Raw genomic sequence first — 18,786 nt, forward strand, 5'->3', positions numbered from 1 at the left:
CACATATACATGTATATAATGCGTGGAGATTACTATGCTTGTGTGTGTGTACCTTTGGGAACAGCACCCGACTTTGCAAAGTTGAATGAAAAGTTTTGGACTGACTCCTCCGTGTCTTTGTTCCTGGGAAGGGAAATAAAAAGTGCCGTAGATGGGGCTGGATAGCCACTTATCTCGCACAATTGGGGGCTCCTCCGGGATGAAATAATTATTGCCGGGGGGGGGCAGTCTCTTCGGCTCACGGATCAAGCCTGATTACAACAAAGACGCGTCTAGTATATATTTATACTTCTCACTGATCGGCTTGGTCCGTTGGCCGTCGGCCAAGAGACGATGTGACCCGGCTCATTTAAAAATAATTTTGAATCCTGGAAAAGGAACACACGGACGAGTGCTGGGACGACCGGTTAGTGACTATACACGGGGGTACACACATTTAAAAAGGCCAGACAACTCCGTGCACGGATCAAGGTAAGAGATTCTTTTGTTCTTCCTTGTTGGCCGCGTGGTTTTGACGGTCATCTGTGAAAACGCTTTGGGCGTTTAAGACCAGGACTGAAGATAAACCACGGGAAATTGTGGTTTTGACGGTCATCTGTGAAAACGCTTTGGGCGTTTAAGACCAGGACCGAAGATAAACCATGGGAAATCAGACTTCTAGATTTACGAAGGAAAAGTCAGGGAAGACTGCAAATGGGAAAGAAATACCCCCCGATAGTCCATTAGGTCGGAAGTTAAGTCTATGGACGGACAGTAGTAGAACGAAGGACTTAAAGAAAGAGACCATGATAAAATATTGTTGTTTTATATGGACCAAAGAACCTATCCGCGCCCCCTCGGTAGTTTGGCCCGAGTATGGGTCTGATGAAGACTGGGTGTGTCAAATCCTAAATGTATATGTTAACAGAAAACAACCGTTTGACCCAGAGGAGAGCAAATATGCCGCCGCCTGGTTGGCGGGAGACGGCGAGAGTCCCACGCGTCTCTATCCTCTGACTCCCCAAACAGACCCGAGGAAGCCCCAGAAGTCTTGGGACATCCTCACCGACGGTTTGCCACCGTCTTCCCCGCCCCCGTATATACCACCCGCGCACGACCAGGCGTCCAGCGCGGACCTACCTCCTGCGATGGATAATTCCGAGTCCCAGCAGGCTACGACCAGTGAGGAAGGGACTGCTGGGGGGTGTACAGGAGGGGGCACAGAACTCACCCCAGGCACTAGGAAATCAGTCCGACTCGAGATGCGGAGAGGTCGAGAAGAGGGATTGAGAGCTGGGAGGAGTGATAATATTGAACAGCTGAACCCCTTACGAGAGGTGCCGTTTGGGAACGAACGGACCGGGTTTGTAGTACAACCTTTAAATTCTGGGGATATCCGGCATCTCCGTAATGAACTACCCCGTCTACTGGACGACCCCGTCAGTGTGGGAATACAACTGGACCAATTTCTGGGGCCCAGTATATACACATGGGCTGAACTGCAGGCCATGATGAGAATACTATTTAATTACGATGAAATTGTTATGATCCGGAATAGTGCAATGGCCATTTGGGATAGGGAGCATCAGGACGGCCCTCAGCGTGGAGAGCAGAAGTACCCCTTAGAGGACCCCCGGTGGGATCATAACGACGCGGGGGGAAGGGCCAATATGACAGACCTCAGAAGCCTTATAATCAGGGGGATCCAAACCTGCGTGCCCAAACAGCGGAATTTAGCAAAAGCATTTGAAGTTGGACAGAAAAAGGATGAATCCCCGAGTGAGTTTTTAGACCGTTTGCGGGAGTCCATGCGAAAGTATTCAGGTTTAGACCCCGATGGGGAAATAGGCAAGAGCATGCTTAAGGTGCACTTTGTGACTAAGTCATGGCCTGACATTCAGAAGAAATTACAGAAAGTGGAGGATTGGGCTGAAAAGGATGTTGCAGAATTATTACGGGAAGCACAGAAGGTGTACGTTCAGAGGGATGTAATAAGGGAGAAACATAAGACAAAAATGATGGTGGCAGCCGTACGGGAAGCTTGTAAGTCCACCGGAATGGGGGAGGGAGATTATGGGGTGGAAAGAGGAACGTCGAAGAAAAGTTGGAGAGGGAGAGAAGCGAGACGGGGCAGAAGTGAGAGAGGAGGATCTTATGGAATTGAGCGCCCTCAGAAGGCTGGATGTTACCATTGCGGGAAACTGGGACACTTCAAAAGGGATTGTCCCGAGTTTAAAAGGGAAAGAGAAGGGATGTATGAAATGGAGTGTGAACAAATGGATTAGGGAAGTCAGGGGAGGATCGGAACACGGGCCTACCAAGAACCCCTGGTAAATTTACGGGTGGGCCCATTTAGACAAGATGTTACCTTCTTAGTTGACACAGGCGCTGGCAGGTCCTCAATTCCCCTCCATCCGAGGGGGGTTGGCTTCCAAGCTAAAACATTAAACATTTCTGGAGTTAAGGGTGGGGTTTTTAGTGCGAGAATATTCGAACCACAACCCTTGCGGCTGGAGGAGGAGGAACTCCAGGTGGAACTCCTTTACCTCCCCCATCTTCCCTATGGGTTGTTGGGACGGGATTTGATAGTCCGTTTCGGATTGCGAATAGAAGTGGGAGAAGAGGAAGAATTAGCCGTTACCATGTCATACCTTAGTGAGTCCCGATTGACAGAGATAGACCCTAGGGTTTGGGTCGCCAAAGGGAACCGGGGGGGACTCGCAATTCGACCTGTGGAGGTAAAATTAAAGCCCCAGAGCCCCGACGTCAGAGTGCGCCAATACCCCATCTCTTGGGAAGGGAGGCAGGGCCTGAAGACAGTTATGGAAGACCTAATAAAAGATGGATTGGTAGAGCCCTGTATGTCACGATACAATTCCCCAATCCTGCCGGTCCGGAAGTCGGATGGGAGCTACCGAATGGTCCAAGACCTAAGGGAGGTAAATAAAATTGTCCAAGTACGGCACCCTGTGGTACCGAACCCATACACTATTCTGGGGCGAATTCCCCCGGACCACGGCTGGTTTAGTGTTATAGACTTAAAGGATGCCTTCTGGGCGTGTCCCCTGGACAAGGACAGTAGGGATCTTTTTGCTTTTGAATGGGAGGATCCTGATACTGGCAGAAAACAACAGTACAGGTGGACCGTACTCCCCCAAGGATTCACTGAGTCCCCGACTCTGTTCGGGCAGATTCTGGAACAATTATTGGAGGGACTAACCTTGTCCCCGTCCCTTAAGCTTATACAATATGTGGACGATCTCCTTTTATCCGGACCGGCGGAGGAGGACGTCCTACTTGGGACTAATGCCCTGTTAAATTACCTAGCTGAGAAGGGTTTAAGAGTGAGTCAGAAGAAGCTCCAATATGTTGAGAAAGAGGTTAAGTACCTGGGACACTTGATAAGCCAGGGACAGAAACGAATAAGTCCGGAAAGAGTGCGGGCAATAATCGAACTAGGCCTCCCAACGACCAAGAGGGAGTTGCGGAAGTTCTTGGGACTCTTAGGCTATTGTCGGTTATGGATAGACGACTATGCCCCCCCTTACTAAAGACTTGTATCTAAAACTCATTGAGGAGGCACCCAACAGAATAAAATGGGAGGAGGAGGAGAAAAAGTTAATTGAAATCCTAAAAGGAAAATTGATGGCCGCACCTGTTTTAAGCTTGCCGGATTTTAGTAAGACATTTCGCCTCTTTGTGAACTCCAGAAAGGGAACCGCTCTTGGAGTGTTGACCCAGGACTGGGGGGGTAAAAGGAAGCCCGTGGCTTTCCTGTCAAAAATTCTGGATCCAGTCTCCCGAGGGTGGCCGGAGTGTGTCCAAGCGGTGGCAGCCACGGCAAAGCTGGTAGAGGAAAGCAGGAAGTTGACTTTCGGGGCCCCCTTGACAGTCACTACTCCCCACCAGGTTCGAACTATCCTGAATCAGAAGGCCGGGAGGTGGCTGACTGTCTCGAGAATTCTGAAATATGAAGCCATATTGTTAGACCGAGAAGACCTCCGAATAGAAGTCGGGGGCTGCCAGAACCCGGCGGACTTTCTTTGGAAAGGGGAAGGCGAGGAGGAACTGGAACACTGCTGTTCAGACATAATAGAGTACCAGAGTAAAGTGAGGGAAGATCTGAGGGATACCCCCTTACATGCAGGTAGGCGGTGGTACATTGATGGGTCCTCTCGAGTGATAGATGGGAAGAGACACAACGGTTATGCAGTCATTAGTGAGACTGGTTGGGAATTAGTGGAAAGTGGACGGCTACCGAATGCCTGGTCCGCACAAACGTGCGAATTGTACGCCTTGCACCGAGCTCTGAGGAATTTAAAGGGAATAGCCGGGACAATCTACACTGACTCTAAGTATGCCTTTGGGGTAGTACACACCTTTGGGAAGATCTGGAAAGAAAGGGGAATGATAAATAGTAGCGGAAAGGAGTTGGTCCACGAGGAACTAGTAGCCATGATCTTGGAGGATTTGTTGCTGCCACAAGAGATTGCTGTAGTACATGTGAAAGGACACCAGAAAGACGATAAAATAGAGACCCTGGGGAATCAATTGGCAGATGAACAGGCAAAATTGGCTGGGATGGGGAAGGATGTAATAAACTGCCTGGTAAGGATTCCACAGATATCCGAAATTACCGAAGTGCCCACGTTTACTGACAAAGAAGAAACTCTTCTCGCGTCTCTGGGGGGTACAAAGGATAGGGAAGGCAAGTGGACCTTACCCGATGGCCGCCAGCTACTAAATCGACCGTTGACGCGGGACATTATTGCCCGTTTACACCAAGGGGGTCACTGGGGCGCCCAGGCACTGTGTGATGCCTTCCTGCGCCGATATGCTTACCCTGGTCTGTACACGGTAGCCAAGCAGGTCACAGGAGATTGCATAACATGTCGAAAGATTAACAAAAGGGGGCTGCGGCAGCATGCAAGACAAGGGGGTAGGAGTCCGGCCTATAGGCCGTTTGAGTATATCCAGGTAGATTACACTGAGCTCCCCCCCATAGGTCGTCTGAAGTATCTATTAGTAGTGGTAGATCACCTGACAGGATGGGTGGAAGCTTTCCCCACTACCACGGCAACGGCAACTCAGGTTAGCAAGATTCTACTCGAGCAAATCATCCCACGATTTGGGCTACCCCGCGCTATTGACTCTGACCAGGGGAGCCACTTCACCTCGACCGTCCTCCAGAATGTAGTGCAAGCAATGGGGATTGACTGGGATTTGCACACCCCCTGGCATCCCTCCTCCTCGGGCAAGGTCGAAAGAATGAACCAGACCATCAAAAAGCAGCTAACCAAGCTCACTAGTGAAATCGGCTTGCCTTGGACCAAATGCCTACCCCTTGCCCTGTTGCAAATTCGCACCCAGCCAAGGCGGGATTTGGGCGTCTCCCCTTTCGAAATGTTATTTGGCCTCCCGTTCCATGGGCCGAAGGGGGAACCTCCTGTATTTGAGTCTCGGGATATGTTTGTGCAAAAATATGTGGTGGCTCTGGGGTCTGCTCTATCTCGTTTACGCCAACAGGGACTTTTGGCACAGACGCCGCCCCTCGAGTTTGCGGTGCACACCGTCAAGCCGGGTCAGTGGGTCCTGATTAAAAGCTGGAAGCAACGTACCCTCGAACCAACTTGGGATGGTCCCTTCCTGGTACTTTTGACGACCGAAACGGCTGTCCGTACGGCCGAAAAGGGCTGGACACATTACACTCGATTCAAGGGAACAGTGCCACAACCGACGGAGGACGAACGAACCTCTCTGACAAAGGCATCTAAGGAACAGAGACCCTGAGAACGAACTAATCGGACTTTGGCGAGTCTAAAGGAACTGTGCCCTCGGGCTACGGGTGTCACGAAAAAATGCGGTCAATCGTATTGTTAACTTGCTATGCCATTGTCCTTGGGCTGGGTCATAGTGTGCGAGTTACCCAATTTGGCCTCTGGTTAAAACAAGCAGAGGACCGTCAGTGGTTCACCATCTCCGTGCTTGCCAACCAATCAACACAGACACTTAGCTTAGACCTATGTGAGTTGGTGCCCTGTAGGACTAAAAGTCAACTGAATCAAACTAAGCAGAATCTAGAGAGAGAAAGGGGATTCCAGGGTCAGACGTTAGTATTACAATTGCATGGTAGGGAAGGCCTAAGTAGGCTTCCAGCCCCCGGGGTCCAGGCTATGGTGTCAGTTGTCCGTGATCCCATCACCCCTGGACGGGATTGTGGGCAGAATCAGTGCAATCCGCTCTATCTGACCATAAGGAACTTGGAAAAGAACGAGGCGAGCCTTAATAGAACAATACTGGGTATTAGAGTTGGGGGCCAGGCAGGATGGGGGGGAATGCAGCTGTGCTGCACGTATATCACGGTCATTGAAGCTGAGTCTGGGGGCTCATCCACCACTGATAAGCAGGAAAAGATTAGAATAATTGAGACAACGGATTTGGAAAAGACCTTTGAAATAGAAACGGGATACGGGGAGGCGAATGCCTGGATGGAATGGGTCAAATATACTGTGAGGAGCATGAAAAAGAGTGATTGCTACGCATGCACGAGTGCCCGCCCTAACCCTCAGGTGGTCCCATTCCCGCTGGGATGGGAGAAACACCCACGAGCCATGGACTGCATGATAAGGCTGTACCAGGACCGAGAGGCCTGGAACGACCCCACTTGTCGACCCTTGAGTTTGAAGTTTCCCCCCGTCAGGTCTGAGGGGGCGCCCCGCCCGCCATCATTCTCAGGGGTAACGGGTACGCACCAGGCCTGCGTCTCTCGGACGGGACTACAGTGGGACGACGATGTGGGGACATTTGACAAGTGCAGTGGATCAATCCGGCTGGTCAATGAAACTACCGGGGGCGGGAATTACTCCCACATTCATGTGCCTAGGGCAGACCTCTGGTGGTACTGTGGTGGGAGGGTTCTGAGACCGACCCTGCCCCAAAAATGGACGGGCACTTGTGCGATCGTTCAATTGGCCATCCCATTCACTCTGGTATTCGAAAAACAAGAGCGACCCCGTTCTAGTGGAAGAACTGATAGAGCTTTGGAGACCTCTTTCGATGATAACATATATTTAGATGCCATAGGGGTCCCCAGGGGTGTTCCTGACGAATACAAGGCTAGGAACCAGATAGCGGCGGGTTTTGAGTCGTCACTGTTCTGGTGGGTGACCATCAATAAGAATGTGGATTGGATTAATTATATTTACTACAATCAGCAGAGGTTCATTAATTATACCCGGGATGCAGTGAAAGGAATAGCAGAACAACTGGACGCCACTAGTAGGATGGCGTGGGAAAATAGGTTGGCCTTAGACATGATGTTGGCAGAGAAGGGGGGTGTTTGTGTCATGATAGGCACTCAGTGCTGCACTTTCATCCCCAACAACACAGCCCCTGATGGGTCCATCACCCGCGCCCTGGATGGACTCACCACATTGGCGGACGAACTGGCCGAAAACTCGGGCATCGACTCTGGCCTCACGGACTGGTTGGAAGCTTGGTTCGGTAAATGGACGGGGGTGGTCGTCCCCTTCCTTGTCTCATGTATAGTGGTGGCAGGGGTACTCACTGCCCTTGGGTGTTGCGTTATTCCCTGTGTCCGGGGATTAACTCAACGACTGATCGAAACCGCCCTTACTAAGAAGGATGTTCCCTATGGGCAGGTTGAACGAATAAATCTCGAGATGGAACAACGTGAATCCCTCTTGGGCGGGGGTAGTATTAGAGAAGGGCAGTTTGATGAACAAGCTCGGGAGTTATTAAATGCCCTGGAGAAGAAACTTACGGTTGAAAAATTACAGGCCGTAAGAAAAGACACGGGGGATTTGTAGGGGGTAGTGTAATTTTTAAACGGTTAGCTGCCTTTTAGTCTTTTCTACCTCATAGTAAACACAAGCAGACACTCGAAACTGTTGCCGGACCTCCGCCACGTTTATATGAATGAAACAGTTGTAACAGCTTTCCTCGATAGTTGAGAGGCCGCCCTTAACCACAGTTGTACAACATCATCCATATAAGGGAAGAATGGGAAGCTCAAACACTGATTGGCCAAGTGAATGATAAAAGAATCGCAGGCACCAGAACCCAAAAAAGGAAAACAGTGCGGAATCCGAGCACTCGTTGGTCAAGGCAGCAGTAGTAAACCCAGCCCACATATACATGTATATAATGCGTGGAGATTACTATGCTTGTGTGTGTGTACCTTTGGGAACAGCACCCGACTTTGCAAAGTTGAATGAAAAGTTTTGGACTGACTCCTCCGTGTCTTTGTTCCTGGGAAGGGAAATAAAAAGTGCCGTAGATGGGGCTGGATAGCCACTTATCTCGCACAGTATCCCCCAGGTACGAGATCCGATGAAGGGTCCATTCACTTTTGTCCACAGATGCTGTCAGACCGGCTGAGCTTTCTGTTGCTGTCAGTCTCTGCTGGTCTTCCCATACAACTGTACATGTGGGAGTGGAGGGTGATAATCATCCGGTATTCAGTTTGGGAGGGGCAGAGGGAGGGTTGCAGCTCAAAGCACCATCCAAACACAGACAGACAGACACACACAAACACACATACACAGATACATAGGCACACACCGACACATAGACACACACACACACGGACACAAACAGACGCATACACAAACACACATACACAGACACAGGCACACCCACACACCCACTCACGGAAACAGGCACAAACAGACACATACACACACACACAACACACACACACACACACACAAACTCACACACACAGATGCAGTCAAAAACAGATACATGCATCGATGGACACACACTCACAGAAACAAACACACTCGCAGGCACACATACAGCTAAACACAGACACACACACATACTCAGAGACACCCCACACCCACACAGAAACAACCACACAAAAACACACACATACACACCCGGATGCAGAGTGACACAGACGCACAAACAGATACAGAGACGTACATATGCAGACTGACATACAAGTGCACATTCGTGTCCCTCAGCCCTACATTCTGATGTTCCATTCAGCCCTTCGTACCTGCTACACAGGGGCAGATCGAGGCCACTCCAATGGTTAGGTGTAGTTTCGGAAATGTACTTGGAAAATCCAGGCTAGGTCAGGAAGTGAACCCCCAATCCATCTTTCCATGTTTCCCATCTCTCTAACGTCTGCTTGAGATGTGAGTCAGACCCAGGTATGCTGGGAATACAGTTCCCATACCCCACCCAGGGTTAACTCAAAACATCTTCTGCTCTCCTTGAATGCAACGTTGTACAACACAACTTCCAGGAAAATAACCAGTTACTTTCCAAAAGAATAACATGACAACATAATAAATGGGAGCAGGAGTAGGATATTCGGCCCCTCAAGCCTGCACTGTCTTTCAATAAGGGCATTGCTGACCAATCAAGCGCTCAACACCACTTTCCTGCTAACACCTTGCTTCCCTCAACTTGCTGATATGTGAAAAGCCATTCACCCAGTCAGTGTGCCTTGGATGCTGCCTGAACGGTTGTTCTTTTTCAGCATTACACTCTTTCAAGACAGACACACATACACACACACACATACGCACAGCCACCCCACACCCAGATACACACACATGCCCAGATGCAGAGAGACATGCAGGTGCACAAACAGATGCATAGAAATGTACACACGCCGACCGACATACACATACAGGCACACATACACAAAACACACACAGCCACAGATGTCACCAGTTTCGCCATTTCCCCTCCCCCCACCTTATTCCAGATCCAACCCTCCAACTCGGCCCCTCCTTCTTGAACTGTACAACCTGTTCATCTTCCTTCCCACCTATCCACTCCACCTTCCACTCTAAACTATCACCTTCAGCCCACCTTCATTTAACAATCGCCTTCCCAGCTACTTTCCCCCCAGCACCACCGCCTTCCATTTATCCTTTGGACCCCTTGGCCCACAAGCCTCATTCTTAATGAAGGGGTTATGCTAGATATTTGCACTTTCCTGCTCCTTGGATGCTGCTTGAACAGTTGCACTTCTTCAGCACCACACTCGTTCAAGACAGACACACAGACAGACATAGAAACAAATACATAAACAGACTCAGACACAGACAGACACACGTAACGACACAGACACAAACACACCGACAGCCAGACTTCCCATCCACGAAGACAACGACACTCTCCCTCCACACACAGACACTCACCCTCCCCACACACGCACACATAGGCTCACACACACGCACACACAGGCGCACACAGACACACACACACACACACAGAGACATACTCAAACAGTAACATGCACACCCACAATCCCCACATCCCCACACATGCACACATCCGCTAACACAGGCACACACAAACAGATATATACACTCAAATAGGCACACCCTAACACAGGCGCAGACACATGATTAATGCACACGAACACACAGACACAAACACACATGGACACATACACACACATAGGCACAAAGATACACAAACAGACAGAGATACACACAGGCATACAGATAGATGCTCACACTCATTGACGTACACCACACAGAAAACACACCCATACAAACCAACACACAGGCAAGCACACACACAAACTCACACACACACAAACAGATAGATACCCACAACCACCCATACACAGACGCCCACATTCCCCACACACATGCACACACAGGTATACACTGACACGCAAACACGCACACACACAGAACAAGGGCACACACTAACAAACACAGATGCGCAAAGACATGCATACACACGCAGACGCACATACATACACACAGCTGCCCACACAGGCATACAAACACATAGACCACACACACACATTGACGCACAGAAACACATACACACATGCACACACACACACATCCAGTAAAATGCAATGTTTAGTGATTTACCCTTGCAAATAATCTTACATGTAAGAAAGGATTGAAAAGTCCTAAAACGCTCCAACAGAGCATGGCATTGTATCATTTTCAGCACAAGAAGGAGAGACAGAGGGAGAGGGAGGGGAGGAATTATAGGCTTTGAACACCATTCAATGATTCAAACCAAAACAAAACAGTTCCCATTCCACACAGATGCAGAAATAGAGATGCAAACATACATACACACACGAATGTAGAACACACAAAGAGATAGTACACATATAGAGACACACAAATCGACAAGCGCGGACAGAAGTATGCAGTTGCATACAAACGCACATGCAAGCATAGAGTTATACAGGGGGTTTGAAAACAGACATATCAGCCCATACAATCATTTCTAACGATAATCTCAAACTAAACTCGCCCCACGTTCCAGCGCTTGGAACATATTTTTCCAAACCTTCACTTATTCTTGGACTTAATAAAATGTCTTTTAAACGTTGTAACTTTCCCCACATCTATCACTTCTGAGGACGTTCATGCCATACACGAACTAAACGATGTGTAATCACAATGCACTTCAAAGGGCCTGATTAGATACACACAAGAACTCTGTGGGAAGCTGGATTGCTTGAAATCTTGATGAATTGTTCTTATCATCAATAGCCATAGCTGAGGTGCTGGAATACATGAGGATGACTAAACGTGGTGTGATTATAAAACAAACTGGCAAGGAAAAGCCAGGGAACAATAGACAAGTGAGCCTGAGATCGGTGGTGGGCAAGTTGTTGGAGAGAATCCGAACGACAGGATTTATATGTATTTGGAAAGGCAAGGACTGATAAAGGAAAGTCAACATGGCTTTCTGCATGGGCGGTCATATCTCACGAACTGGATTACTTTTCATTTTAAGTAGCAAAAGGCATTGATGACGACAGAGCAGTGGACATGGTCTTTATTGGCTTCAGTAAGGCATTCATAAAGGTCCCCCATGAAAGACTTGTTAGCAAGGTGTGATCTCATGGAATACAAAGAGAACTAGCCATTTGGATACAGAACTGGCTCAAAGATAGAAGACAGAGGGTTGTGGTGAAGGGTTTTTTTCAGACTGGAGGCCCGTGTCCAGTGGTGTGCCATAAAGATTGGTGCTGGTTCCACTGCTGTTCATCATTTACATAATTGATTTGGATGTGAACACAGGAGGTATGGTCAGTAAGTTCATATTTGACTCCAAAATTGAAGGTGCAGAGGACATGGAAAATGATTACCTCAGATTATAGCGGGATCTTGATCAGATGGACTAATGAGTTGAAGAGTTGCAGATGAATTTAATTTAGATAAATGTGAAGTGCTACATTTTGGAGAGGAAAATCAAGGCTTAGCTTATACATTTAATGTTAAGTTCCTGGGGAGTGTTGCTAAACAAAGAGACCTTGGAGAACAGATGCACAGTACTTTGAAAGTGGCGTTGCAGATATATAAGATATTGAAAAAGGTGTTTGATATGTTTGTCGTTGTTGGACAGTGCATTGAATGTAGGAGTTGGAAGGTTATATTGAGGCTGTGCAGGAAATTTGTTTAGGCCACTATTGAATACTTCGTACAATTATGGTCTCGCTCTTCGAGGAAGGATGTGTGAAACCTGAAAGGATTCAGAAAAGATTTACAAACATCCATGGTTGGATGTTTTGAGATTTATGGAGAGGCTGAACATGCCAGGGTTATTTTCCCTGGAGCATCAGCGGTTGAGAAGTAATCATAGAAGTTTATAGACACACAAGTGGAATGGATAGTGTCAATAACCAATGTCTTTCCCCCGGGGTTGCACGCTCCAAATCTAGAGGACATAAGTTTAAGATCAGAGGGGAAAGACTCAAAAGGAATCTAAGGGGCAACGTTTTCAATGAGGGGGTGCTGTATATGTAACGAGCTGCCAGAGGAAGTTGGGCATGCTGGGACAATTACAACATTTAAAAGGGATCTGGACGGGCACATGAATAGGAGGTGTTTAGGGGGATATGGGCCAAATGCTGGCAAATGGAACTACATTAATGTAGAACATCTGTTTGGCAGGGACAAGTTGGGTAGAGCTGGGTAGCTCTTGCCTTCTGTAAACCATTCTCCTGTCATCTTAAAATTAGCCCTAGTCTTGAAATTCACCACCTAAGGAAAGGGCACCTTTCATTCAAAATTATCTATACCCCTCTTTGTTTTATAAACCTCTATAAGGTTGATTAGGTCTCAACTTTCCAAGCTGCAGCAGAAAAGTTCCTTGTCCATCGAGCCTGTCCTTATAATGTAAACACTCAATTCCCTGCAACAGGGAGAAAGTGAGGACTGCAGATGCTGGAGATCAGAGCTGAAAAATGTGTTGCTGGAAAAGCGTAGCAGGTCAGGCAGCATCCAAGGATCAGGAGAATCGATGTTTCGGGCATAAGCCCTTCTTCAGGAATGAGGAATGTGTGCCAAGCAGGCTAAGATAAAAGGTAGGGAGGAGGGACTTGGGTGGGGGGGGGGGGGGCGTTGGGAATGCGATAGGTGGAAGGAGGTTAAGGTGAGTGTGATATGCCAGAGAGGGGGTGGGGGGGGAGAGGTCGAGAAGAAGACTGCAGGTTAAAAAGGCAGTGCTGATTCCGAGGGTTGGGACTGAGATAAGGTGAGATGGGAGGGGAAATGAGGAAGCTGGAGAAATCTGCATTCATCACTTGTGATTGGAGGGTTTCGAGGCGGAAGATGAGAGCGAATATTAAGGAGGTCGCAACAGAGCTACTGAAAGAATTACTGACTATTTGTCAAAGCTGGTTAGATTCTGGAAAGGATCCTGCAGACTGGAAAACAGCTATTGTTCCCCTAAACATTTAAAACAGGACGGAGATGGCAAACAGAAAACTAAATAGCTTGATGTCAGCTTTGAAACCTTTTATGAGGAATGTGACAACTAGATAGTTGGAAAATAATGATATGATTTTCACCACGGCCCCTGTTCCCCAGCATTTCTGGAAGTTAGTTTCTGCACCTTCTTCTGTGGAGACAGAACCAATGTATTCCTCTCAGCAGGCAGGTGGCTCCTATCAGCTTGTGAGATATCGGAGGACTGCACTCCGGACATGTCGCTCACTCCTGTCTGGAAAGTTCCAGAATCAATCCAGATCACTTCATGGTGAGTGTCAGCACAGTCCTGTCCCTGGTGTGAGTTTGAAGGAGGAGACACAGCTCAGTGACTACCTCATTTTTGAAAGACGCTGGTTTCACATTTTTAGCAGAAAAAACAATTGCATCTCTGCACGGCCCTACAGTTACGCTTCCTTTCTCCAAAAAATATCAGTTAACAATGTGACGTTCCGTTTCTTTGTATCTCAGCAACTATAAGGGCGGCACCAGTATTGCCGATGGAGTTGATCATTACACTCAGAGAAGAAAGACAGAGGGAATGTAACTCAATGTAAACAGGGACACCTCTAAATTCACATGATATTCAGGAATATGGGAAAAAGGGGAATTTTTAGAGTAAGCTCCCATGTTATTTTTCTTCTGGTTCATCATCAGCAGTTCCTATGTTTGTCTTTCATTCCTCTCTCTCTCTCTCTCTCTCTCTCTCTCTCTCTTTCTCGCTGGGAATTTCTACATCTACTCAACTAACCTTCCCCTCACAAATCCGACCATCTCTGATATAAATAACATTACTTCCCAATTTTTTCCAGTTGTGATATAGGGTCACTAGATTCGAAACTTTATCTGTTTTTCTCCTGACAGAGGCTGCCATACTTGCTGGAATTCTCCAATATTTTCAGAGGCTGTGCAATTTTATTTCAGATCTCCATCATCCACAGTTCCTTGGTTTTTTCCCCTTTAATTCTGTTGTTTCACGAGATATCCGTATCACTGGCAAGGGCAGCATTTGTCATCCACCACTAATTGCCATTGACTGCGAGATCATTTGTCAAGGCAATATGGAATCTATCTTTTTTTTTGTGATACTTGATTTCTTTACCAAAGGCTATCAGTGAAATAATAAAAGAAATCCTGATGGTTTTTGGTTGCTGTTTGTAAAATGAGGTTTATTTCCAATTGTTGCCATTGAATTTAAGTTCTATCATTGGTTCTGGTTGAATTTAAAACAATGCCTTTAGAATCATGACACAGCAAGTGAAAGTATTATTCTGATATGAGGTTGCTATTATGAAATAACTGGAGAGACAAGTACAAGCTTGTAGTCAATTTTTTTCTAACTGGAAGAGTGGCCAGAAAAGAACTGGAACTGTAAAATCTGTAGTTAACAAGGGGGCAGATGATGGCTTATTCTGCAACAGCACTGAGGCAGAGCTGGAGACTGGGGATATTATAATGGTGGATGTAGGCAGGGTTGAAAACAGAGAGAATATAGAGACATGGAACAGTTCAGGGCAAAAGGAAAACTCATGTCTGAACAGTCTTGTTCCTTCTTAGATGTTTATGAGTGAGGATTCGGAAATTGATAGAAATGACATGGAATTTGTGACTGAAACTGAAGATAACAGGTTATGTATTTGTTAAATATAAATAACAGAAATAGCAATAACCTTCACCATCGCTAATAGAATTGACGGAAATAGGCTTACCAGGGACAACAGTAATAGCCAGTATAGGATGGGAACCTGTCTGAATAATCATTACGACGGCTCGTATCCGCAACTGTAACCATGCCCAATCCCGAGTAAGCAAGTATAGACCCAAGGACAAACTATTGTCCATTGTTGGAACATTCCAGTCTAATGTTCTCAGATTCTGATCCATTGTTGGAACATTCCAGTCTTTTGTTCTAAGATTCTCTTCCTCTCCCTCTACCTGCAGCTGCTGACCACAATCCTCTTGACGATGACGCTGCTGCTGATAATATGGAATAACAGGTTGAAGGAAACCCCTTACTAATGGAAGAGGGAAACCCTTCAATGACACAGTAAGTATCCATGGAGACTGACATCAATCACAGTCAATGTACAAACAGCTCCAGTTAACCCTTTCACTACAATCCTTATAAGTCGCAATAACACTTGGTCTGTTACGGATGTTGTCATCGCTGAATATTGGGCAAATAACATCATCTCCAAATTGTAAAGTTAGGGGTGAGGCAGAGAGATGATGCTTTCTATTCACTAGCTCGATGATCCTAAGATGTTTTGGTAGGGTCGGAACTGCTCGGCTCCCACGGCCAGCTGTGTCTGATAACCAGGCCTGCTGCATCCTATTGTTTTATTTATTTATGTTCAACTTTGACATGTGTCTTACGATCATTTAACGGCTTAGATGGGATGAGGCATTTCTGAGAGGCTCCTACAGTGCCATAAACAGTGTAGATACAGTCCATGCCTCATAGTCCTTGCAGGTGCGGCCTGGTCCTGTGGAGTGACGGTCAAGCTGTCACAGAACCAGAATTCTTCTTTTTACCTTGACCCAGTTATTGCTGGGGTCTCAACAGGATTTTAAGACTGGAAATCTCTCCCAGCTGCTACAGCCTCTCTGAGATTTCTCTCAGAATTGTCTTTTTGATGTTCTTTCCTCCTGTATTGGAGAACTGCAGGTGAGACAATCTGTTTCCTGAATTTTTTGATGGACAAGTGTGTCTTTATAGGATGTTACCATATTGGAAGTTATTTTTTAGTAGTTAAACAAACTATTATTCTGCTTTTTTGTATTTTGTCGGCAATGGTTGAGTGAATTGTGTTTTACTTAATGTCTAATATTTTGAGCAAGCCAATTGCATCTGAAACACAGCACCTCATATTTATCTTTAAAATAAAAAAAAAGTTCTGGTCAAGACTACTTTCGTCATATATTTTGAGATGTGTCTGCTCAGTTCCATAACAAAAAGGACAGATATTCACGTTCTAATTGGCTAATTACTTAGTGAACAACATGTTGCAGAAACACGGGATTTCACAGCGGAATGCGCCATGCTGGAGGAGTGATCGCTCTATCAGGAATTATATTGCAGAGTTAATCCAGCTCACAGATCCAGCCCAGACCGTACAAGCCCAGATGAGATATCTGCTCAACATGGAGCAGGTTCAGTACAACAAAGCAATCAGTCTATGATGGAATGTAGCACAGGTCTCTCCAGTCCACTAGCTATCAATCCAACACGTGGAGCAGTACAGTACACACCCATGCATTGATTCAGAAACATTGACAAAACGGTCTGTCCAGCATGGGGTGATATGCAGCTCACACCAGTGTCTTACTCAATAGACGTGGACAAGGCATCTGTATATTATGGGGATCTGTTCAGTGAATGGATCTGTAAACCTCGAACAGTTACTGTCTAAGCAGCTGTTTTAACCACTCCAGTACATTGCTCAGTAACACTGTGTTAGATCACTGCCCATAGTGAAGAAACATGCAGCCCATGCTGGAAGTGACAGGATGTGCAGCTCCCATCCTTTTACAGCCCATATGTCCATTGTGCCATGACAAGGGGGTGCTGTGTGTGTGAACGCCACTGCCAGGGAGAGATGGCGGGGGAGTCAGTTTAAATATCAACAAACAAAATATTTTTGATTATAAAATGGAAAGGGAAATTGAAAGACAATTTCATGGAAGATCGCAGGTTTCTGAATGCTGAAATGAAGATATTTTGACAGCATCCTGCACCGTGAGCCAGTATTCCCAGGAATGATGGGTGAATGGGTTATGGGAGTGAGTTCGAATGATGGAAAGTTTTGGGTGAGCATTTCTTCTTCAGCTTTGTAACTGGGAGTGGAGTCAGCAGATTCTTCAACTCATTGGGCAGAAACTAACATTCATTTATCTCAGTGCCATTTTCATTGAGTGTGACTGAGGGATCGTCTGCATGAAGCTGGGTCAGTTTCCTGGTTTTACCTTATCGAACCCACCTCATTAACTACCCACCCCACCCCATAGTGTCCCTCTCATTCAATGCCAGCCTAATTCTCTCACCCTTCATGGCTGGAGGTATACACCATCACTTGGATGCCCCGTGGATATTCTGTGATCCCTGGTACTGGTACCATCTTTAAAAGACCAATTGGCACACGGTTGAGCTTTGTCAGTTTGGAGCTGCCCTGCACAGTGGTTTGAGCTCACCACCCAGCTCAATGCGGGATCTGCGGTCTGAAGAAATGTCCAACAATACAGGTCAGGCATCAATAACCTTCTCCATACTGCCAGGATAAGGGTCACCGTCTTCTCTCTGAACCCGCACACTCATTGAAATCTGTTATTGTATCTACCCCGGACAAGGCGCATGCTCAACCACTCTCACTGCTGCACGTAGCACCTTCTCTCCCTCTCTCCACTTTACCCGCACACAATAAACACTGTATTCTGTTATAACACCTCCCCGAACAAGGCTCATGCTCAACCACTCTCACTGCTGCACGCAGCACCTTCTCTCTCTCTCTCCACTTCACCCGCACACCATAAACACTGTATTCTGTTATCGCACCTACCCGAACAAGGCTCATGCTCCACCACTCTCACTGCTGCACGCAGCGCCTTTCCTTTTTCTCTCTTTCTTTCTCGTCTTTCCAGTACCCTCACACGGTGAGAGAATATTCTGTAGAATACTGATTATGGGATGTTCCAGAAAATGTTGCAAGTAATTTCTTTTTTCAGGAAATTTTCAGTGCACCAGTATGTAACATTTAAGAGGAAGGAGTAGAGATGTATGTTTTTCAAATCACATCCAATTAAAATCCATCATAAGGCCAATCAACCCTTCCAATGTGCTCTATCAAATAATGAGATTGCGGATTATTTGATGGTTTTCTCAGCTCCATGTTGCAGGAACTTTCAGTTATTCAAACCCCTGGGTTCCTGTCACTGACCAGACGACACTCAGGCACTTTCCCCCCGGTTTTCTTCAAGCGCCTGTTCGAGGGCATTTCCCATGGGGACGGACACTCCAAACGATATATTCCATAAATTATATACTTTCATGTAATGATAAGCTCATTTTACA

General features: G+C 46.8%; 1 protein-coding gene across 1 annotated transcript; it reads left to right on the forward strand.

The window, feature by feature from the left end:
* Positions 1-228: 228 nt before the first annotated feature.
* Positions 229-11,505, forward strand: LOC140471668 (protein NYNRIN-like; the record flags this gene model as incomplete). Its single annotated transcript, XM_072567440.1, has 3 exons — positions 229-471; positions 3,690-5,354; positions 11,496-11,505. Coding segments are annotated over 3 exons (1,918 nt in total), but the record flags the coding sequence as incomplete, so codon positions are not given.
* Positions 11,506-18,786: the final 7,281 nt, after the last annotated feature.

Source organism: Chiloscyllium punctatum, unplaced genomic scaffold (genome assembly GCF_047496795.1).
Source record: "Chiloscyllium punctatum isolate Juve2018m unplaced genomic scaffold, sChiPun1.3 scaffold_149, whole genome shotgun sequence".
In the NCBI taxonomy this organism is placed as follows: domain Eukaryota; kingdom Metazoa; phylum Chordata; class Chondrichthyes; order Orectolobiformes; family Hemiscylliidae; genus Chiloscyllium; species Chiloscyllium punctatum.